The sequence below is a fragment of the Athene cunicularia genome, assembly GCF_003259725.1.
Source record: "Athene cunicularia isolate RWA chromosome 2 unlocalized genomic scaffold, athCun1 chr2_part1, whole genome shotgun sequence".
Lineage (NCBI taxonomy): Eukaryota > Metazoa > Chordata > Aves > Strigiformes > Strigidae > Athene > Athene cunicularia.
Genome location: NW_020799095.1, coordinates 144,328,088 through 144,349,347, shown reverse-complemented (window position 1 = coordinate 144,349,347; position 21,260 = coordinate 144,328,088). Strand labels below are relative to the sequence as shown.

Genomic DNA, 21,260 nt, shown 5'->3' with positions numbered 1-21,260 from the left:
CCCCCCCCCCCCAAAACTAAACAAAACACACACACACAAAAACACCCAAACAAAACAAAAAAAAAAAAACACCAACCAAAAAAATCCCCAAAACACTACAACTATTTCAGATTATCTCAGTGACTGACCTGGCAAGTTTCCTGCCTTTAGCTTGGAAAAACTGCATTTAACTTCAGCTGTTGCATATTAAAAATAATTCATGAAGTGATCAATGCTTGTTAAAAAAGTTAATCAGGCAGTGAAACATCCAGGGATTGCTTTCATATTCCATGATTCATAAATAATTATTTAATTATATAATAATTAAATAATATAATGGATCCAGTTCTGGATTCCTTCCACGGATTGTTTCTTCTATAATGTACAAGACTCAGCCTACGAAAAAACTACTGCTAACCTTCATTTCTGTGTGGTGGTGGAAAGGGACATTGCAAGATATTCACAAGTTCAGCCAGCACTTTTCAGACAGGCCAGAAAGTGAATAGGTTTCACAGTGGGACTTGATCCCATTGTCACCTCCATGTGCCCATTTCAGCCACTAACTGCAAATGAAGAGAGCGTCAGGGCAGTGTATCTTTCCCTGTTTGTGCTGTTGGGTGACAATATGAATTGAAATGGGTAGAGATTAAGAGATTCTTGTACCTCTGAGACATCTTTCTTTTGAATGTGCCACCAAATATAGTCAAAGCTATATTGGCAAAATGGCATGGGAGTGTATATAATTATATAGCTTTTTATAACAGTTTTTAGATGAAAAAGCAGACTTCTGATAATACTGTTTGTACTCTCTTGTGCTATATTAGTTTCTTGCCTCTCAGTGCAGACAGATATAAGAAATAAGAATACAGTAGTGGTTTAACTCTGTCCATGTTGCTATAGTATCCGTCTGAACTCAGAGCAAGTCAGTTATATTAATGATAAGTCTGATGATATGAAACTTCTCCAGACAATAGTTTCTGCTGACATTGGAACCCAGCTCTAATTCCAAGGTAAACTCACCCTTGAGCTATTTTAAACTGGTTTCTTGGGATAATATCTACCTTAAATTGTAAATTCAATGCTGTGTAAAGTCCATCTACAAGTGTTACATCCTGTGAGTCATATTACCTGAGCTGTATTCTTTGAACTATTCAGTGGTTTAGTACATCCTATTACCTAGCTTTTTAAAAATAATGGATATCTCCTTCACAAGCATGACACAGTTCCCAGAGGCACACCAAAAAGAGCACTTACCTCAGTTCACCTACTACCCTCTCAGATCAGCACCAAAAATCATTTGAGTTCCTTTAGGAAAATTCCACATATATGTTGAGTCCAACCCAAAAATTCTCTGTGTAATTGAACGTTAGAATCATAGGACAGTCCAGTTTGGAGGGGTCACTAGGAGATCACTATTCCAACCTTGTGCTCAAAGCAGAGTCAGATAAGACCTTTATTTACTTCTGCCAGAATACATAGACTTTCCTATTACATCTGCACAAGGATGATAATGGCTATGTCTTGATGGGTAAATTAAACAGCCCCAGGGAATGTTAACTATCACCAGGAAAAAGTGGCACAGACTGTCCAACTCTATTCTTCTGAACTTTTTGCTTCCAAAACCAGGCAGTTGCATTTAAATTACCTACTGGAAATGGTCTTCATCACATATAAGCTGCTGAATCTGAGAATGGGCTATGAGAGAGATAGTTGACCAGAAAAAAAAAAAAAAAAATAAAAATTCTGGGGCTGGTTTAAGTATCTCAAAGTATAGACAAAACCTTGCAGTTAAACGGGTCAGCACAGATGTAGTCAGTATGTCACTGTCTGGACGTACAAGGTGTGAATTCCAGGGCATTCAGATTTTTGGCAGCTACAGGAAAGGTTGAAAAGCAGATTTATAACTTTTGGCTCACCTTCTACATGCAAATAGGAAAGCCTCTGATTAACAGCACAGAAATCAAATACCCATCAAAGAATGCTGGCCAGAAGGAAATGCCAAGATCCAATTAAAATCAATGAAATTTTTATCACTGACTTGACTGAAATAAGATGAAGAGCATGAATAGCATCAGTCACAGTTGCCTCATCCTGGATAAGATATCAGACAGCTTGTGAGGTAAATAGGGCTGCTTTACAGATCATCAATAATGCATCTTCATGCATGTGCTTTGTCTAAGTATTTGTGAGAGCCTGTAAACTGGTTGAATCAATACTTTTTTAAATTAGAAGCTTCACTGATGAATAAATTTAAGAGACAGGAGAACTAAAAAATGTGGAACACTTAAGCTTATACAAAATGAACACTTTTAATTTTTTCAGTATGTAGTACATAATACTATTTATGAGAAGGGGTTTTTTTTGAATAAATGAGAAGTACTGTTATTGGTGAAGATGATCCAGGGTTTTTTGTTTCAAAGTTTTTCAATTTTTTTCCCTGTAGCAGTACATAGACCTACTGAAGTGTGTGGTAGCATGACTGTTAGGGATTTTGATTTGACCATGTTAAAGTCCTCTTCTCTACATAATTCAGAAATCTGTTTCACTCCCCATCACTCAAAATTTTTAAGAAAAATAATAATTCCTTGGCTTTTTACATAATCCATTTTTAAACTACAGCCATTTATTCTTTATTCAATTTAAAACCATACATCAGAAGTTTTGTGAAAACGAATGTCTCTACAAACGGGTTTTCAACAGCTCTGCTCTCAGTCTTGTGTTACAAATAATAATAAAATGGAAGCAAGACTAGATTGCTGTTGTGCTTTAATTCATGTTCTGGACAGGGTTTGTTTAAATATATCTCAGACTGTCCCTGGCTCAATTCATTCAGGTCCCCTCAAGCAATTAGTTTCCTATCTATCAATATAAAAACACATTTCTGTGAAGGGCAAATAAGAGGAGGATGTGAAGATAGGGCCCTGTAGGTGCACCAACACTGCAGCAGACAGAAAAACACAACAATCCTCAGTCAAAGGATGCAGGCAGCTAGCCAGATCCACACTGAGTGCATCTGAAGACCTGAGATCAAATATCACCTGAGCAGCACACAGGAAGAAGTTGCTGGGAGACTGAAAGACAACAGATAAGGCGAGGGGGATAGGACCTTGATTAGAGTCTGCAGTGTCATGCAGGAGATGGTGTGAACAGCACAGCTATGTGAAGTTTTGAACAAATGCGGAAGTCCTATATGTCTGTCTGAGGATGCCGAAGCCTTTTCAGGACATTTACCACATTTTTATTACAAAGGAAAAGTTAAAATCCAGCAATCCTTAGTAAACACTGTAAATAGAGGGATGCATTGCTCAGTTGCACCATCATTTATACTTAGTCTCTCCAATAAGATCTGTGTGTATTAGTTCCCATATAGGGTACAAATACAATATTATAATTTATAGTATTTTAAAATTAGAATAGAATAGGATAGAATAGGATAGAATAGAATAGAATAGAATAGAAAGAATAGAATAGAATAGAATAGAATAGAATAGAATAGAATAGAATAGAATAGAATAGAATAGAATAGAATAGAATAGAATAGAATAGAATAGAATAGAATAGAATAGAATAGAATAGAATAGAATAGAATAGAATAGAATAGAATAGAATAGAATAGAATAGAATAGAATAGAATAGAATAGAATAGAATAGAATAGAATAGAATAGAATAGAATAGAATAGAATAGAATAGAATAGAATAGAATAGAATAGAATAGAATAGAATAGAATAGAATAGAATAGAATAGAATAGAATAGAATAGAATAGAATAGAATAGAATAGAATAGAATAGAATAGAATAGAATAGAATAGAATAGAATAGAATAGAATAGAATAGAATAGAATAGAATAGAATAGAATAGAATAGAATAGAATAGAATAGAATAGAATAGAATAGAATAGAATAGAATAGAATAGAATAGAATAGAATAGAATAGAATAGAATAGAATAGAATAGAATAGAATAGAATAGAATAGAATAGAATAGAAATTTCAGTTGGAAGGGACCTACAATGATCATCTAGTCCAACTGCCTGACCAATTCAGAGCTGAAAAAAAAAAAAAAAAAAAGTTAAAGCATGTTATTAAGGGCATTGTCCAAATGCTTCTTAAACAGTGACAGGTTTGGGGCATGGACCACCTCTCTAGGAAGCCTGTTCCAGTGTCTGACCACCCTTTCAGTAAAGAAGTGCTTTCTAATGTCCCTGGTGCAGCTTTGATCCATTCCCACATGTCCTGTCACTGGACCCCAGGGAGAAGAGCTCAGCGCATCCCCTTCCCCTCCTCAGGAAGCTGGAGAGAGCAATGAGGTTCCCCCTCAGCCTCCTTCTCTCCAAACTAGACAAGCCCAAAGCCCTCAGCCGCTCCTCACAGGACATCCCTTCCAGCCCTGTCACCAGCTTTGGCCCTCCTCTGGATGCATTCAAGGACCTTCACACCCTTCTTGCACCGTGGGGCCCAGCACCGCACCCAGTGTTCAAGGTGAGGCTGCACCAATGCTGGATACAGCAGGATCATCACCTCTCTTGACCAGGCGGTTTCGCTGTGTTTGATCCACCCCAGGGTGCGGTTTGCTCTCTGGGCTGCCAGGGCACACTGCTGCCTCACCCTGAGCCTGCTGCCCACTGGCACCCCCAGGTCCCGTTCTGCAGGGCTGCTCTCCAGCCACTCCTCTCCCAGTTTAGACTTGTGCCCAGTGTTACTACATCCTCCGTGCAGAACCCAGCGTATGCACTTGTTAAATTTCATCCCTTTGTAATTATATTGTATTATATTATATTAATATATTTTTGCTGCTAGATGACACTGAATGAAACAGCTCAGCTGAAAAGGGTTAAATATTGATGAGGATTTGGACTTCATATAAATATGGAAAATGGTTTAAAACCCTTATGTTTCAGGGGATGAGGAAACCATTAATGGCACATGGTTAAGAAGACATTTATCTTTTTCATGTTGTTGCTTTCTCACTGATGACAATCAGATACCAGACAAGATAATCAAGTATCTAAATGATACAGCCTAATTAGGTATGATAATTCTCTTGGGATCTAGAAACAAGTTTTAAATTCATGTAACTGATTTTTCATTTAAATTACTTTTATTTTTTCAAGTTTATCAAGTAGTGAAAACATTCAAGTTTGCTCTTTTGAATGATTGCAGAAGAAGCTGGGTGTTTTGGTGGTCAAATATAGCTTTAATTTGAAATTAAAGAGGAAACAGATCCCTTTTTACAGAGATGCTCTCCAGCCACTACTCTCTCAGTGTAGGCTTGTGCCCAGTGCTACTCTGCCGGGCATTAGGACTTGCTATATTCCATGCCATTGACGATTGTCCAATGCTAGTGTTTGTCCAATGTTAGATACTAATATTTATTAGCAATTTAATACTATAGTACTTAAAATCTAAATTGGTCTAATAGACTGTGTGTGTATATATAGAGAGTTATTACGTAAATATATGCTATTAGACCAATTTATTAAACTTAGTGTCCTCTTATTGTGTGCATTTTTCAATGAAAAGCTTTTTGCTCAATTATTCCTCTGAAGCCAATTTGCTTTTTACTTCAAGATAAGGAAATCAGACATAAAATGAGAAATAATTATCTTAGTCTGAACAAAAGAAAAGACAGACTGGGGAAACGATCATGTGGGGAGCTGTGTGATAATTCCTCTGACAGCTATGAGTGTTAGTTTAGATATTTTTGCAGCATATCCATAAAAATTATTCAAAACACATTACAAATTACAGTGCTTTCACTTCTCTTAGCTGTTCTCATAGCCTTTAAGGCACTACTTCAGTGTGGAGGCGTCGTTTCCATGTCCCATCTTCCAGAGACAAGTGATTGTTTAATTTTGATATTTCAAGCCCTCTTGCTTGCAAAGCAATAAAGAAATTTGTAAATGAAAACTATAAACTCAGAGTAGCAGAATGGAGATATATCCATTCACAAAGCTTCTTTTTTATTACTTTATGATTAACATTTAAAAATGTCTTCCTCTTAAATATCTGAAATATCTTAACTTCTTGATACAGTGAACAGATCTTGTTTCAGGCAAACAGCAGCACTAGGACTTATAGGCATGCTTTTCTCCAAGGTTTCAGAATATACAGGGATGGGAAATAAAGATTCATTGCTTATTTTCAGTTCCTCACATTTTTATATGACTACTTTCTCTCAATTTTAAAACTATTTTTTTCCCCCACAAACTGAATTGATACCCCATTGCAACAATGAAAGGCCAAGTATTAGAAGCAGTAAGCAATTTACCCTTTTGTCCTCTAGACGGGGTCTGTCAAGGTCGTGACTGAGGCATCTGAGGCAAGGATAGTTACCTTCAGAGTTGTGAATGTGTTTATTCTTTGCCTGCTCTGTTGTGTGATCTTGCTGTGCTGCCATTGACTTCAGTGACAGTAGAGCGGAGATTCTTTACAGAAAAAAGAGCAGCTTTGTTTGTAGACCAACAGTCACAACGAGCTTTTTCTATCCCAACTTTGTTATTTATATATTAATGAATGATAGCTCTAATTAGTACTAATTCCAGTGCAAATAATTTTTGTCATACAGGCAGAACTGTAGAAGTGCTCTCTTCATCATCCCAATGGACACAGCTCAATTGTTTTAGTTGTGAGCTTCCCATGGTGATGCACTGCAGTATCTCCATACTGATTTGGAAGAGGCAATCCTAGGTCTAAGACACTACTAAGGTTCCTGTGGCTGTGAATGATATATGTTATCTCATATCAGAAGAAGATACTATTTTAACACAGTAAAATTCCCTTTATAATCAATAGACATATTAATTGAAAACAGTGCTGGGACAAAGTCCCTTTTCTCAGACTGTTAACAAATAAGCCTCCATATGTTAACTTTTGAGAGATGAAATTGTCTTTGCCATCACACAGAATGGAGGAGTCTGACTGTAGATTCACGCTGTTACCATAACAGAGCAAATGGTCTTCTAGCCAAATCTACTGAAAATAATTCACCTTTGGACAAAGAGTAACTGGGAAATTTTGGTCAACAAAGTAACATTTTTGAAATATTGAAAATTATTAAAAAAGGTACAATAGCATAAAAATACGTGCAGGTTTGATGATAATAATTTTTGTAATTTTATTGAATGCTCTTCTATAATTCCAAGGTAAAGGACTCATTGACCAGACACTTCACAAAGACATCTTTTTCTCTCCCTATGTTTCTCTTTCTGTCTGATAGCAATAATAACATGTGCTACTGAACCATGCATGCAATTAAGTGCTTAATGATAATCTGGCTTTTAGAGTAATTTTATCACTACTTGTACTTTGCTACCTAGAAAGTTATCTCTTGATTTGACAGTCTAAGTGGTTCTTTATAACAAATTACACTGTATCTGTTTCTAAAAGTTATGAAAAACCATTGCATACACTTTCATGAATCTGGTCTTTTGTTTTTTTCTTGTTTTGTTTAACAGATATGTTAGGTCAAGAACGAAGCATGACATTGACATGAGAATAGGGATACATTCGGGATCGGTTCTGTGTGGAGTGCTGGGCCTACGAAAGTGGCAGTTTGATGTCTGGTCATGGGATGTGGATATTGCAAACAAACTTGAGTCAGGTGGAATTCCTGGGTAAGGCAACGTGTATTTCCCACAGGCAGAAAACACTGCCAACACACTACACTGTTAACCTTGCCAACAGATTAATCGTGTTACATTATTTCAGGAACTATGACTTTATTTTTTTTGCTATTTTGCAGTTGGCAAGGATTTGTGAGGCTATGTGCAAAAAAGGTAGAAATAGTCAGTTTGCAGAGGCATTGGAAAAGACAAAAGTATTTATTTTTCTTTGCCAGCTATGATTTCCTGAAAAAGATCAGTAGTTATATTCAGCCCATATAATACTAAGAGGTAGCCCAGATTTCCAAGTGAGGTATTGACCGTTCATGAGGTTTTCCAGACTTCATTCACTTGTCCTTTGCATTCCAATGCTGCTATGAGGCACAAGGCTGTAATTTATTTTATTTCATAATTCACAAAGCATGGGAAGAATTATGTGTTCATAGGCCATTACACTAATAACAAGACATTATGGACAGCAGGCTCTCTAGGGAGTCTTTTAAATAATTTGATGCTTTATTAGATGTTTAGAGACATATATGTCAGCCTGTCTATATGTGAAAATATATGATTTTCCATTGAGCTGCCTAGTTTTTCTTTGTCTGAGGTTGCTGATTCACCTGGAAGATAAAATGTTATTTCTGCTTACCATGGCCCATATCTCATGGTAGTTTGAAAGTTGCAAATCCTAGATTTGAAGCAACAGCAGTGGTTTCAGGAATACTCTGTTCCCTTTCAGTTCCACTTTCCATTGATGAAAGATCTAACAAAAAATTCCCTACAACATAGAAGCAATAGTAGTGGACATCTTTATGTGGAAAAAGTCTAAGTGATGCTATCATCTTGAGTGAGAGAGGTTTTAAATCATCAAATCTCAGCCATGTGCTCTACTCCCTACACACACATCAGGAGCTGTCAGAGCTGTTGTGTTCCCAGGAAGTTAGACAGATATTTGCTTTATATTGTATTTGCAAATGCAAATGCCTTCCATCATTCCCCATGGAGACATTTATACTAATATGCATTCTTAGAATCAACAGAAAATGAAACGTTGCATGCTCTGAAAACAACTTCTATACTCTACATATGTCACCAGTGTAGAAAGTTGCAGAAAAAATCTTTCCCTGACGCTTGACCAACATGAGAGCCCCAGATGACTAAGAAAGGTCATATGCTGCTTTGTTGACATGTGCAAATCAATCATTTGTAGTTTCACCATCCGTATCTGCAAAAAGTATAGTTTATTGTTGCTAGTGCATACAAGTAGTATGGCTATTAATGAATAACCCAGAGAATGCACCACCTTGCTCTTGATAAAATGTGTGGCTATGCTGCAGTCTATTGGAGCAAAATTATTTCCTCTCCTGTATATTATTTTTCCAACAGAACAAAACCTGTATGTGACAGCAGTTCATTAAGTCCCTCAAAACAGTGATTCATGTCAGGTTTTCCTAGCGTGCAGTCCAGATTTAATAGAGCAGTTAAGTTTACTTCAGCCTTTCCTTGATACTCCCTGTCTCCAACACTCAAATCCCCCTGTTTGCCACGGTACCGAGATCATTCCCAGTGCCAGAGCTGCACTGCTTTCCTCTGTTTCATCAGAAAATCTGCCCTGGTGTTATGAATGGTCGTGCTCCCAGTGTGAAACAAGACCAAAGATGGACAGCCCTTTCCTAAATTCACAGTGGAGGGAGTCAGCTCGCCTGCTCAGGATGGGGAGGATCCCTCTACCCAGTATGGGGGTGGGAGAGAAGGGGCTCAGCTCTTCCCTCGATGGCTGCGGATCACCCTGATTGCTCGTAAGCATGGGTGACGCAGGGACAGATTGCCCCCAAGTGAAGGAGCACAAGTGGGTAGCCCAACTGTCGTGGAAGGAGGCACTCAGGTGCACTGAGAAAAAGCAATCATTTCTGGGTTTCTGAGAGGAAAAAATGTGTCCACAACACCTGAGAAGGAAACCATGTAAGATCCTATAGTGTTAATTCAGAGACAGTCTTCTGCCAGGACCCGATCTTCTAATCATCTTCACATGCTATATCTAGGTAATAATCTATGGCATTGAATTATCATAAAACCTAGTTAATATTTAAATTTCCAGTATCTGTGACAGGTATCATCTAAAGCTTTGGGCCTGATATGTTTTCAACAGTAGGAGAGGCTATACGTTTTGACTTCAGGACTCAGGTTCCCAATTTACTATATTTGTATGAAATTAGAAAGACACTTCTCCACTATACACTTCAAGTTTTTTTAAACAAGCTGTACAAAAGGTGAAACCAGAAAATATTTTGAGTCTACCAACTATTTATTAATATTTAGTCCATTTAAGTGTATTACATCAATAGCCAGCTCCATGCTCTAGTTAAAGCTGTTATCATTTCCATTATAAAATCCATATTTCAGGGTTTATAATGCAATATGCCCAAATTATGTTAGTTGAAACTCAGCACAAAGATAGTCACCCTGGCAACTAATGTATCACTTTCTTTTTATTTTTATTTTTTTTTCTTTTTTAAATAAGTACTTAAATCAATTTAGCTTATTTAGGTTTCTAAGAGCTAGGAAATGCATTATCTTTCTCAGAGGTCATATGCTCTGTTTTGAAAGTCTATGTCAAAAGTTACTTGCATTTGAGGAACATATTTACTGATTTTTATTGCCAATTTTAATGACAGTTAACTACAAAAGAGTCCTATCTCTGTGGACATCATAACAGCATGACTTCAGACAGTGAAAATTGCCCAAAACCTGTGTTGACTTCAGAGGGAAGATGCGATAGGTTAAAAAATGGCTGATTTCTTTTAAAGAGCTGGTGATATTTATCACTCTACATAGACCCAGTTTGTGTGAAATTCTGATACTGCTGAGCATTTCACACTGCTTAAAGACAACGGGTACTTTATTTTCTAACAGTACGTGCATATCATACGGGCACTTATAGTTTTTTATTCCATCAGTATTTTATGCAGTTTAACTGTAGTGGCATCCTTTATGTTCCAGAAGAAAGTTCCCAAGGGGTGTGCTAGGACCATTTCCTTCAGTAGAGAAAAGCCAATTTGTGGTACCTAAGAAAAATGCCTCAGCATGGGTCATCAAAAAGTGATCAAGAATTTTAGCTGACTCTGAATTTTAGGAATTTGTCGGCACATCTGACTTTCAGAAAGTGCCATGCATCCAAAGTTTGAAAAATGAGCCAGTTAATGGAGTCACTGTATTTATTTGCTTGACTTAGATAAATATCTAACAAACACCTCCTCTTACTGAATTTATGATGCTGCTTTATAAAGTATAGCATAGCTAACCATGTGGATGTGTTTTAGAGGTGTCTGCAATGTACCCTACATGTAAGAACTTAAAGTTTTCTTAAAAACAGAAATAAGAAAGACCCTCCAGGTTTGGTTGGGAGATATCCAAAGCTCTATCATCTTGTTGCAAATTTTAGCTTTCTGTGTCATATCTTAAATTCAGTTTCACTTTTGCAAAATCTTTTTGAACTCATTGCTTAGTTTTACCAGATATTATCACCTCACTTGCCTTTGTACAGTTTCCCTATTTCCCTAATTCACTTCAAAGGCAATCAGACCACTAACTTCCACTGTCTAAGCTACCTTAGTTAACTGGAGGAAATGACAGAGCTTCACATAAACTGCTCTAATGCATACCATATATTTTCCTCTTACCATATTTACCTGAAGTGGCAATTTTCATTCACTCTGAATAGTATTTTACTCAGGAAGGTCTCCCATTAATCTATTACTGTAAGCAAAGGTACCAGGTGTGAAGGTCAAAATGTTTTGGTTTTTTTTTCTGTGACAGGACTTTGTGCATTTGTGAGTTCCTATTGATGTGAACATATCTTGAGAGTATTTGTTCCCAAGTGAAGCTCATTTTTTGTGTGTTGAATACACTAAATTTCTTTATATAAAAATAAACTAATTTTCTTTATAAAAATCATCATATACAATAGAAAACCTTCTATTTATCCATCATATTAAAAATGATGGAGAGTTCATAAACTTCTCCTTACCTATGTATACTAGAGCACAATCAGTATTTGGTACTACTTATTTCACTTATGCAGGAGAATTCACATCTCCAAAGCCACTCTGGACTGCCTGAACGGGGATTATAAAGTTGAAGAAGGGCATGGCAAAGAGCGTAATGAATTCTTGAGGAAGCATAACATTGAGACTTATTTAATTAAACAACCTGAAGAGAGTCTGTTGACTTTGCCTGAAGATATTGTGAAAGAGGCTGTCAGCTCCTCCGACAGGAGAAACAGTGGAGCAACATTTACCGAAGGATCCTGGAGCCCTGAACTTCCATTTGATAACATAGTGGGAAAACAGAACGTAAGTCAAACTTCCTTTAATGTCATCAAGTATGAATGCATGCTTGAGTGCATTTCAATAATGGAATCCTCAGAGGAGACAAATTCATCTTTAACCTTTATTCTAACACATACTGTAACAGCAGAGGATTAAACAAATTGTTTCAGGGCAGAAATAAATCATGTATACAAACTGGGGAAATGCCAGTAGACCAGAGGTTTTTGATTATTTTTTTTTCCAACTGAAATTAAATGCTACACAGCTTGGTTTTAATTTAACCAGTCCATAAAGAAGGAAATGAAAATTAAAGCAAATGTTACTAAACTAGCTTGGACATTCTAGTCAATCTGTGCATCTCATTATGTAGCTTCACTGCCATCAAAATAAAGGGATGAGTGAATGAACATTTTGCCAGAGGAGAAAACATAGTGTAGGTTATTGATCTATAAGGGAAAGAAAAAAGATCTACCTTAAAAAAAGACCTTGTGAAAACAGTTTGTCTGTTACTCACTTCTTTTATTTTTTAATCAAAAATATAAAAAAAACTTAGATTCTAAGACATAATTAAGATTCACTAGCAGGTGAGCTAGACTCTAAGGTCATCATAGCTCAATAGAAATATGAGATAATAGCAACTGCTCCTGGTCAGATCTTTTCCAACAGCACTGCATGGCTAATTGCTAGCACCCTGGGAACCAGCAATTCTTGCACAGTCATAAAAATCACTTTGTGAAATCTGCTTGCTTAGAGGAATTAAAGATGGAAAGGTTAAAATGCCCTCAAACACCATTCTTTTCACTGAATTTGAAAGATTGATGAGTCCTTATGAAACAAGGTCAGCTTGAGTTTTCTTCCATTTTTCTGAGGGATCTGTAATGACATGATATATCCTTTCTTCTGCTGCACATCCTTAGTCCTACTGGTCTGCACTGTCTGTTGAACTTCAAGCGTTGTTGTGTGGAGGTCTTGCTTTGTCAACCGTCTTCTGCTTCTTACAAATCTGCCCAGAAGTGATAAGCCTTCACAATCAATCAGTCCATGGCGGTGTATTCGTCTCTTCAAACTGAACTGGAGCATGGCGTAGTTTGCTGTTATATAAAACACTTGTTTTATATATGTTCTGTACATCTGTGTATTTGCATGTACACTGCCTTTTAGTATTCTCTGTATTTTGTTGATCTGTCTCTAAATTCTCATTTCATTAGGAATAGAGGTATGGGTGCATGCTGCTGTGAGTATCTTCTGATCTCTCTCTGTTTCTTCTTCTTTCTATTTAGGACATTCCAATTTCTGTAGTCAAAAAAATCTATGCAGAGCAGGCTATCATTTTGTTGATAATTTTCTCAGCTAAATCTGAACTTGATACAAACAAAGGCGAGGAATGAAATAAAGGACTAGTTGTTTTATTCAATTTTTGCACAACTCCCACCCAATAAACTAGTAAAAAAAACAAACCAAAAACATGAAAAGCATAGATATAGGCATAACTAAACAGTTGTTTCAAAGCAGATTTTTGTCTTCTGGCAATAAACAATCCATTTTTAGAATAGTTTCTCACTGTTTTTTTAAGAACTTGTTTTTATGCTGGAAATAACTATAATTTTATATTGCACAGCTTTACAATAAGCTTTTTGGTGGAGACAAGATTTTAAAAATCTGTTATTCCATGTGTGATTCAATTATTACATAATTTTCAATTTTAAAGTTGAGACAGTAGGCATTACTACTCATGAATAATGTATTTCAGCTCAAAATGTAGATGACAGTTTTAAATTACACTAGGATATAGTAGCTTTTTCCAGAGGTGCGTCAGTCTTGGACAGAACAAGCATTTAATAACATTAATTATGCAGCCTAAAGGTCACTGACAGCAGCAGATGTTGAGAATCCAAGTAGCCGCATCCTAACAATGAATCACTCCATATGTTTGAACATTTGCCAATAGCATTTAAATAATTTCTTTACTCAATATAAATTACAACAGAATTTGAGCAACTGATCATGTGTCTTACTTTTAGCTGTAGTTATGTTAGGAAGAATATGAAATGACAAAGGCTCTGGTGAGTTTTCTGGCCAAACACAAATTCATCACAATTCATATTCTTTATCTCAAACTCATTTTCTATAGGCAGCCAAAGTCCACTGACTTGAATTGAAGATGTGTTGATATGAGTGAAGAACAGAATAACCACTCTTTATGTATACAGTCACAGACACTAACAAAAGCTACATGTGTCCACAGCACATTTAGCACCATGTGCTTTATCTCTAATGGTGAGATAAGCCAAGGATGAAAGTGCCTGCTCTGAAATTCAGACCATGCCCAATATGGATAGAGTTTTCTCTTATTGAAACAAGTGTCTGGGCTTCTTTCCTAATGAAAAGAAAGTTGTATAGAAGTTATTTTATGTTAAGAGACTGAAGGCCTCCCTCCTCTAAAACAAATTAATAGCTGATGAAGCGGGATTTCTTCACCAGGCTTTATAATAGAAGTATCTGAAAGCATTATGTGGTCACTGTGTGCAGTGCTGGAGGCACCTGATGGGCCTGTAATGATGTGAATTAGGAAAAAAAGCATTTCAAAATGTCTGTCTGGTATAAGCATATTATAGTGGTGGCTGCAATGACTCAACAGTTATCACAAAAATTATACTTAGAGACTGCCAAGATGACAGACAAGTATAAACAACAGGGTGGAATTCAGTTCAAAACCAAGGCACTTGCATTTGTGTATCTATGGAGTGTCCCAGTTGTTAAAATCCCACAAAGCTCAGCTCCTAAACACACAGTTCTAGTGCTACTTGTGGTGCTCTAGGGTGCCTCAGACATCCGTATGACAAGGGGTCTATAAAAGACCTGTGATCATCTGGACTACCAGTTAAAATCCAGGTAAGGGACTTCGATGTCTCAAATAGTGGTAAACACCTATGCTGAAACATGCTAAGAGCTTGATTCAGCTTAACTGTGGCTTTCCACCGCAGTTTGAGATACCCTGGCACAGTCCAGATGGTCCTCACCACTGACCAGAAATGCATGGGGTTCCCATAGGTCTTGTGCTATATCTCCTAGCTCCACACTGTTGTCCAGGATACCCTAGGGCATCTCAGATGGTCATAGCTGCATATAATTGGCCAGTTGAAAGTATCCAGAGAGTATATTGTCAATAATAGAAGCTTAGACACCAAGCCCCTAAACATCTTAATTTAAGTGTCTTCCTCTTGAACCATATCCTGTCCCTTTAAACATATGACTTTGTATTTTGCTATTTCCCTCCAAGATCTGGTGTTTGCAGTATGAAAAAAAAAAAATAAAAATTAAAGCCTTCCTAGAGTTTTCTAAATGGCACTGATTAAAAATTTCCTTTCTTGTTGAGGTCGGGATGTTTCAACTTTTTTCATTAAAACTTTACAGGAAGAAAGTAAAATGTCTGTATAATATTTTTGAAGTTGGAGTTTTATTATTTGTTTGTTTTATTTCATCCTATCATTTAGTCTCAGATTCAAGTTTGGCTGGGCTTTTTCTTAACAGAAGCTTGTATGCGTTCCTGCATGAAGAACAGTTATGGTCAGCATCAGGAAAGGTCAAGTCCATTGTATCTTACAATTCACAATTGTGTCTTCCATACAACTATTCACAAAACTGTAGGTGAGGTAACAGGGAAAACCAATGTTTCTTAATGTTGGCATAACAGAGTCTTAAAAGATGTAGAGCAAAAAGGGGGATACAGAGACAAAATGTGTTTAGAACATCTTCTTGAGACAATAATTTGCATGATATTTTTCATTATTGTTGTTACTAATTACAGGAAAGCAGTTGTCTTAAGTATGTGTGGATGCGAGGGAGAAATGACCGCTAAACTCAAATATTAATTTCCTTGCTATCCTCTGAAAGTAAACGTAACTTCTGAGTCCATTTTTTCCCCAATACCACCGACACCATTGCCATAGTGGTGATATTATGTCATGTTCATCTACCATGAATTGTAAATCACTTCATACATTCAGCAAGGCACTTCTTCATATTAATCAAATTTTTAAATATAATTTGAAGCAAAATTTAGTCACTTACTAGAATGAATTGAGATAATTCTCCACATGTAAATAAAACACAATGCTCGAGTAAACTATTAGGGAGCTTCTCCACTTCCAATGGAGATACAGCAATATGGACTAATTCTGAGGAACTAATGCACACCACAACATCTGATGTGATCTTGTCCTTTAACAGTGACTTCAGACTCTCTTGTAAGATTTCAGCCAACACAAACTGATAACTTTTCTGCATAGCTTATTTAACAAAAAGATAAGAATACCTAAACTATAGTACCTTAGTGTGTATTAATACAGTATTTATCCAGCTGACTCAGTGGATTGTTTGCCTGAAATTTGGCTCTCACTTTAGAGTTTCAACGTTAGCTCTCCAAGGCTAAGGTACGGATTCAGGCATATTTGAAACTTTAGTATAGGAAAAGAAACTTTAGTATGAGAAAAGTTTCCTTTTTTTTTTTTTTTTTTTTTTTTTTTTTTTTTTTTTTTTTTTTTTTTTTTTTTAAATGTTGATGATACTGATTTTCTGAAGGGAAAATGGGGATATTTGAGCAGTGGTTTGCCAAACTTACTCTGATGGAGTCCTTTCTCTACTAAAGCAAACCAGAATATTGTTTTTCACTTCACTAGACAGAGGATTTCAGTCCTGACATCCTTTTCTGCCTATTTATTGGGGTCTTAAATTACTCATCAAACAATGAAATATGAGAAAACAAGATACTGTCTGTGACTACGAAGTCCTTGGACTTTATTTTAGGACTGCAAAGAAAGTTGTCAGTTGAGGTTTGAATGTAGGTACCTGAGACCACTCCTGTGTTTTAATGTGCTGTCCTAGATTCATTAGAATGTGATTGTTGACTGTCCTTTCAATATGAACAACGGAAATCTCCCTATATCACTTGTTGTACATAATCCCAGGATCCAAAAGAATTGGCTTTTGAGAGAAATCTAGTGATAAATGCATCCCAAACTCCTGTTCCCAACAATGCCCAGTAGGACATATAGCAGAAGATTTTTCCAGCAAGGACCCATGGGGTAACTTTTCTCAAGCAGAAATGTATTTCTTGTCCATAATAATTCTGAAATTTCTTATGCTGTGATGTATGAAGGTTTATATCCTTTCCATTCATTAACATTTCTTAACCCTTGGGAATATCACAGGTAGTGCAGTTTAATTTCCCTTTCAAGTGGGAAAGCTGCTTCACTGTGGTTTGTGTCACAAAATGATACGATGAAACTGGACTGAGTTATTCTCTTTATGAAAGCAAACTCTACCTCTTTCCTGAAAGTGAAGCACCCTTCATATTATCTCCACTAGCTCTCCTTTGTGAAGCTGTGCAAAAGTATTTTCTTTTTTTCTTTTGATTAGTCATTGAAATACCTAAGGAATAATGCATCTGAGATAATATAAAATAATATGAATTACAGTTAAATTATTTCATATAGCCTAACTGTAATCTAGACTGATTGAAATATACCAGTGGTGAAGAAGAACATGTTATTTGAAAACCCATGTTGAAATAATCAGAAATGTCACCTTCTTCACTCCTGCCTAACTGATCTGTTCCTTAACTACACACATCCAGTAGCTTTAAGACCAAGGAAAACATCATTACTCCTGTTTTGTGACTTCTGTTTCTGTAGCTTCTGTTCTTAGTTGTTAAAACACACCATTGAGTTAGATACCCTGCCGTGATTTTGGTGTGTACTCCCCTCATGCATGCTCTAATAATTAATTAACAGAATCTGGAAAGGGAAATATGGTCCTCCTAGTGTTCAGTGCAGCAGCAAACCTCCCAGTCTGTATAAAAGACAACATTAAATTACTTCCCTTAATGTACTGTATGTGTTTAGTGGAACAGACTTATTATTTTACACTTCTATATATTTCATTGAATGAATTGCATGGAATGCTATAATGGTTTGCAATGCAACATGATCTAAAACATTGCATTTTTAACCCAAGGGGACCAGCAGGTTTATTCTGTTTGCATGTGCTTTCCCCTAGACTCTGGCTGCCCTAACAAGAAATTCAATAAATCTGCTTCCAAACCATCTTGCACAAGCTTTGCATGTCCAGTCTGGGCCTGAGGAAATTAACAAGCGAATAGAGCACACCATCGACTTACGGAGTGGCGATAAATTGAGAAGAGAGCATATCAAGCCTTTTTCACTGATGTTTAAAGACTCCAGCCTGGAGCATAAGGTAGCTGGGTCTTGGTAGCTGCATTATTCACAACTCAAATTGTAATAAATGTCCACTGAAGTAGAGAAGCTGTAGGTTCTAGCTTGCATTGTTTGTTTTCTGGTTTTGTTTTTCATTTTGTTTCAGTTTTCAGAAGTTGGGACTGAGCTAGAGGTTGTAATAGACAGTGTCATGACGGAGGTGTTACAATGCTGCAATGATTTCATTTCATTGTTGAAAAATGCCTACACTGAGCAAACTCTGCTTCTGAAAACAACAGCCATTTGCCGGGTTTTGTTTGCTGTCTAGTAAAAGCAGTTTTCTGTCAGATGACAGGTTGCTTTGGCACAAACGGTGATTGAGCATATTAAAAAACTGACACTTCTATTCAAAACATATATCTATATTTATATAGATATGTTTCTTTCATTTAGTCATAGGATCCATCTGATGTCCTCTAGGCAGCTGCTATGTTTATTACAAGTCAAAACTAATTTGTCAACTCTTTGTTTCAAACATCCTTTTTTAACATCTGCTTCTAAGAGGTAAATATTGTTCATGTCTTTGCTGTTTCTCAACAGCAGTGTAATCTCACTAATTTGTATTTCAATCTACATCCAGATGTAAATTGTAAGTTAAAAAAGATAAAGTAATGGGAAAATTTTCCTTGCAAACTGATGACATGACAGCACAGATCTCAAATAATTTCACTGACTTGCATGCTGTTATAATGCAGCAAGAGAAGATCTGCAATAGGATGTGTACTTAGACTGAAAAGAAAAAAAAAAAAAGGGGAATTGCAAGCATGGAGGCCCACTTTTCCATCATCACTTTAACCTCCACTGGAAAACATACTCTTTTACTTGATTTATGGGAGACCAGTCCTCAGGTGGTATCAGTGGTGAGAGCTTAATGAAAACCACTGGGAAAGAAAAATTCTGCTTGAAGTATATTTAAGCCCTTATTTCACAAGCAATCCTGCAGAAGAAAAAAAGAGAGGTTTGGGTAAAAATAATAATAATAATAATAATAATAATAATAATAATAATAATAATAATAATAATAATAATAATAATGTTAACATTTGAAACAGTTTTGATACGTTTTTTTCTCAGTATGACATTTCTAATGCTCACCAGTGCTGAAATGCTTTGACAATGGTGTTTCATTCAATATTTCCTTAGGTGTTAGTCCCAACCAGTAAACACAGGCAATACAAGCACAAAATCCTTCCCATAAAGTGGACCAAATCTTCCTTCTGTTCTCTAAATCTGGCTGGTTTTTAGCATTGGAGTAAAGTCTTTTAAAAATTTCAAGACTGTTTTACTTGTTCTGGTTCATGCATCTCCAACAGCTGGATAGTTACTGGTCAAAAACTTTCTTGCTTGTGTTCATAGTGCCAGGGCACTGTAGGTGCGCTCATAGGAGGATGGGGAATGCACCAGGATGCAAAGGAATGACGTGGATTAAGGAAAGATGAATTACAGTGTCCTCTTCATTACAGACAACAACAATGTCTTATGGGACAATGTGGGAAATGTCTCTTCCCTCTTTGTTTCCCCGTGCAACAGGTTTGTCCCAGTAGCCTTAGTGTTAAACCATAGTCTGCAGACGGTCATGAAAAAAATGTGTGAACTGTTTTGCTACAGAAAGTACCAATTTCCTCCATGTTATCTTATATTAATAGCACTTTCTCCCTTCTTCCTGCCCATTTAGGAAAGAAAACAAATCAAACTCATATTTAAATCGGAGTCTCATAAATCTATTTCAGAAGCCTTTTCCCTCTGCTCTCCCCATCCCTAACCTTTCAGCCTGGAATTATGCTTCCTTCTAGTCATTAACATTTTGCAACTGCTTACATGACCTTCTACATCAGCATCTTGAGCTGCTCCCTGCAGCGCTGCTGAGCAAGTAGACAGTATATGTCTATGTGAGATGTTTTCATTTGCTCCCACTCCCTTTTTGTTCAGACCGGTGGCAGCTTCAAGTCAGAGGTAACACCCTATGCAAAATCTTGTGCCCTCACATTTAGCCATCACACTTTCAGGCAGTGCTGCCATCTGCCTAATACTTATTTCTTTCATCTGTAAGTACTTCTCAGCCTGGACTCCACAGTTATTCAGTAGGCAGAACAGCCAGTATCCATAGCTGAGATCCTGATCAAGAAGTGTTACATTAACTTTGTTCAATGAGAATTATGTTAATACTCTGTGCCTCAAACCACAGAGAGGTGAGGAACCATATGAACAATATATTTCCTCTTCCTGCATTAACAGGAAGAAGACTAACAGTCTTCTGTAGCAGGACTACCACGCCATGAAATCATAAACCGTTTAGGGTGACTTGAGTAGATCTGAAATGTAATGCTGGACTTCTGTTTGAACAGTTTGGGTTTTTTGAGGGGGGTTAATTGCAAAACAATTTCAGACAGCAGATTTACACTAGCAATTGAAGTGCTGGTTTGCTCCTTTTAATGTTTAAAAAGGTTAAAAAAAAAAAATAATTTCTAGAATCAGCATCCGCAGAACTACCATGGGACCCAGCACAGCTCCTGGTTTACAATGGTTTAAACAACTGGTATACCACAGCAGTTTAAACTATTAGTGCATCTTCCCACTGCTCTATTATCTCATTGCGCTGTGTCCTTGGTGATAGAATAAATGCAGATTCCACAGCAAGCAGTAGCAGTCACATTTGTGAATGGGTCATCTCCCTGAGGCAGTATGTATATTTCCACGTGAATTTTGTAATATATTTTTCAGAAGATTTGTGCAGGATCCCCACCTGGTATATTTTATAGATTCTTTACCCAAATGGACTAGTCATTACTAACTTGTATTTTGCTCATTAGCACTTGATATCTCATTTAGAGACCAATTCACTCTCAATTTTGCTAAAGGTTATTTGCACAAATAGGATGTAGGCAGATAGAGCAAAAGACTCATCACAGGAGAGTACTTCTAATGGTTGCATGAAAATACACTAAAGGTATCCCAATATATAATAGCTCATAAAGAAAATCTGACAGGACTTTAGATGATTTCCCATAATATAAAAGATATCATCACGATGCTCTACCTTAATAGCAGTAACTTGGAAATATCAGTGCCATGTGTT

General features: G+C 36.6%; 1 protein-coding gene across 1 annotated transcript in view; it reads left to right on the top strand.

The window, feature by feature from the left end:
* The window catches only part of ADCY8 (adenylate cyclase 8), a 133,111-nt gene that overhangs the window by 73,484 nt on the left and 38,367 nt on the right, over window positions 1-21,260 (top strand). The window contains exons 6-7 of the mRNA XM_026841894.1: window positions 7,435-7,593; window positions 11,663-11,933. Coding sequence (XP_026697695.1) covers window positions 7,435-7,593; window positions 11,663-11,933 — 430 coding nt within the window. The remainder of the gene's footprint in view (window positions 1-7,434; window positions 7,594-11,662; window positions 11,934-21,260) is intronic.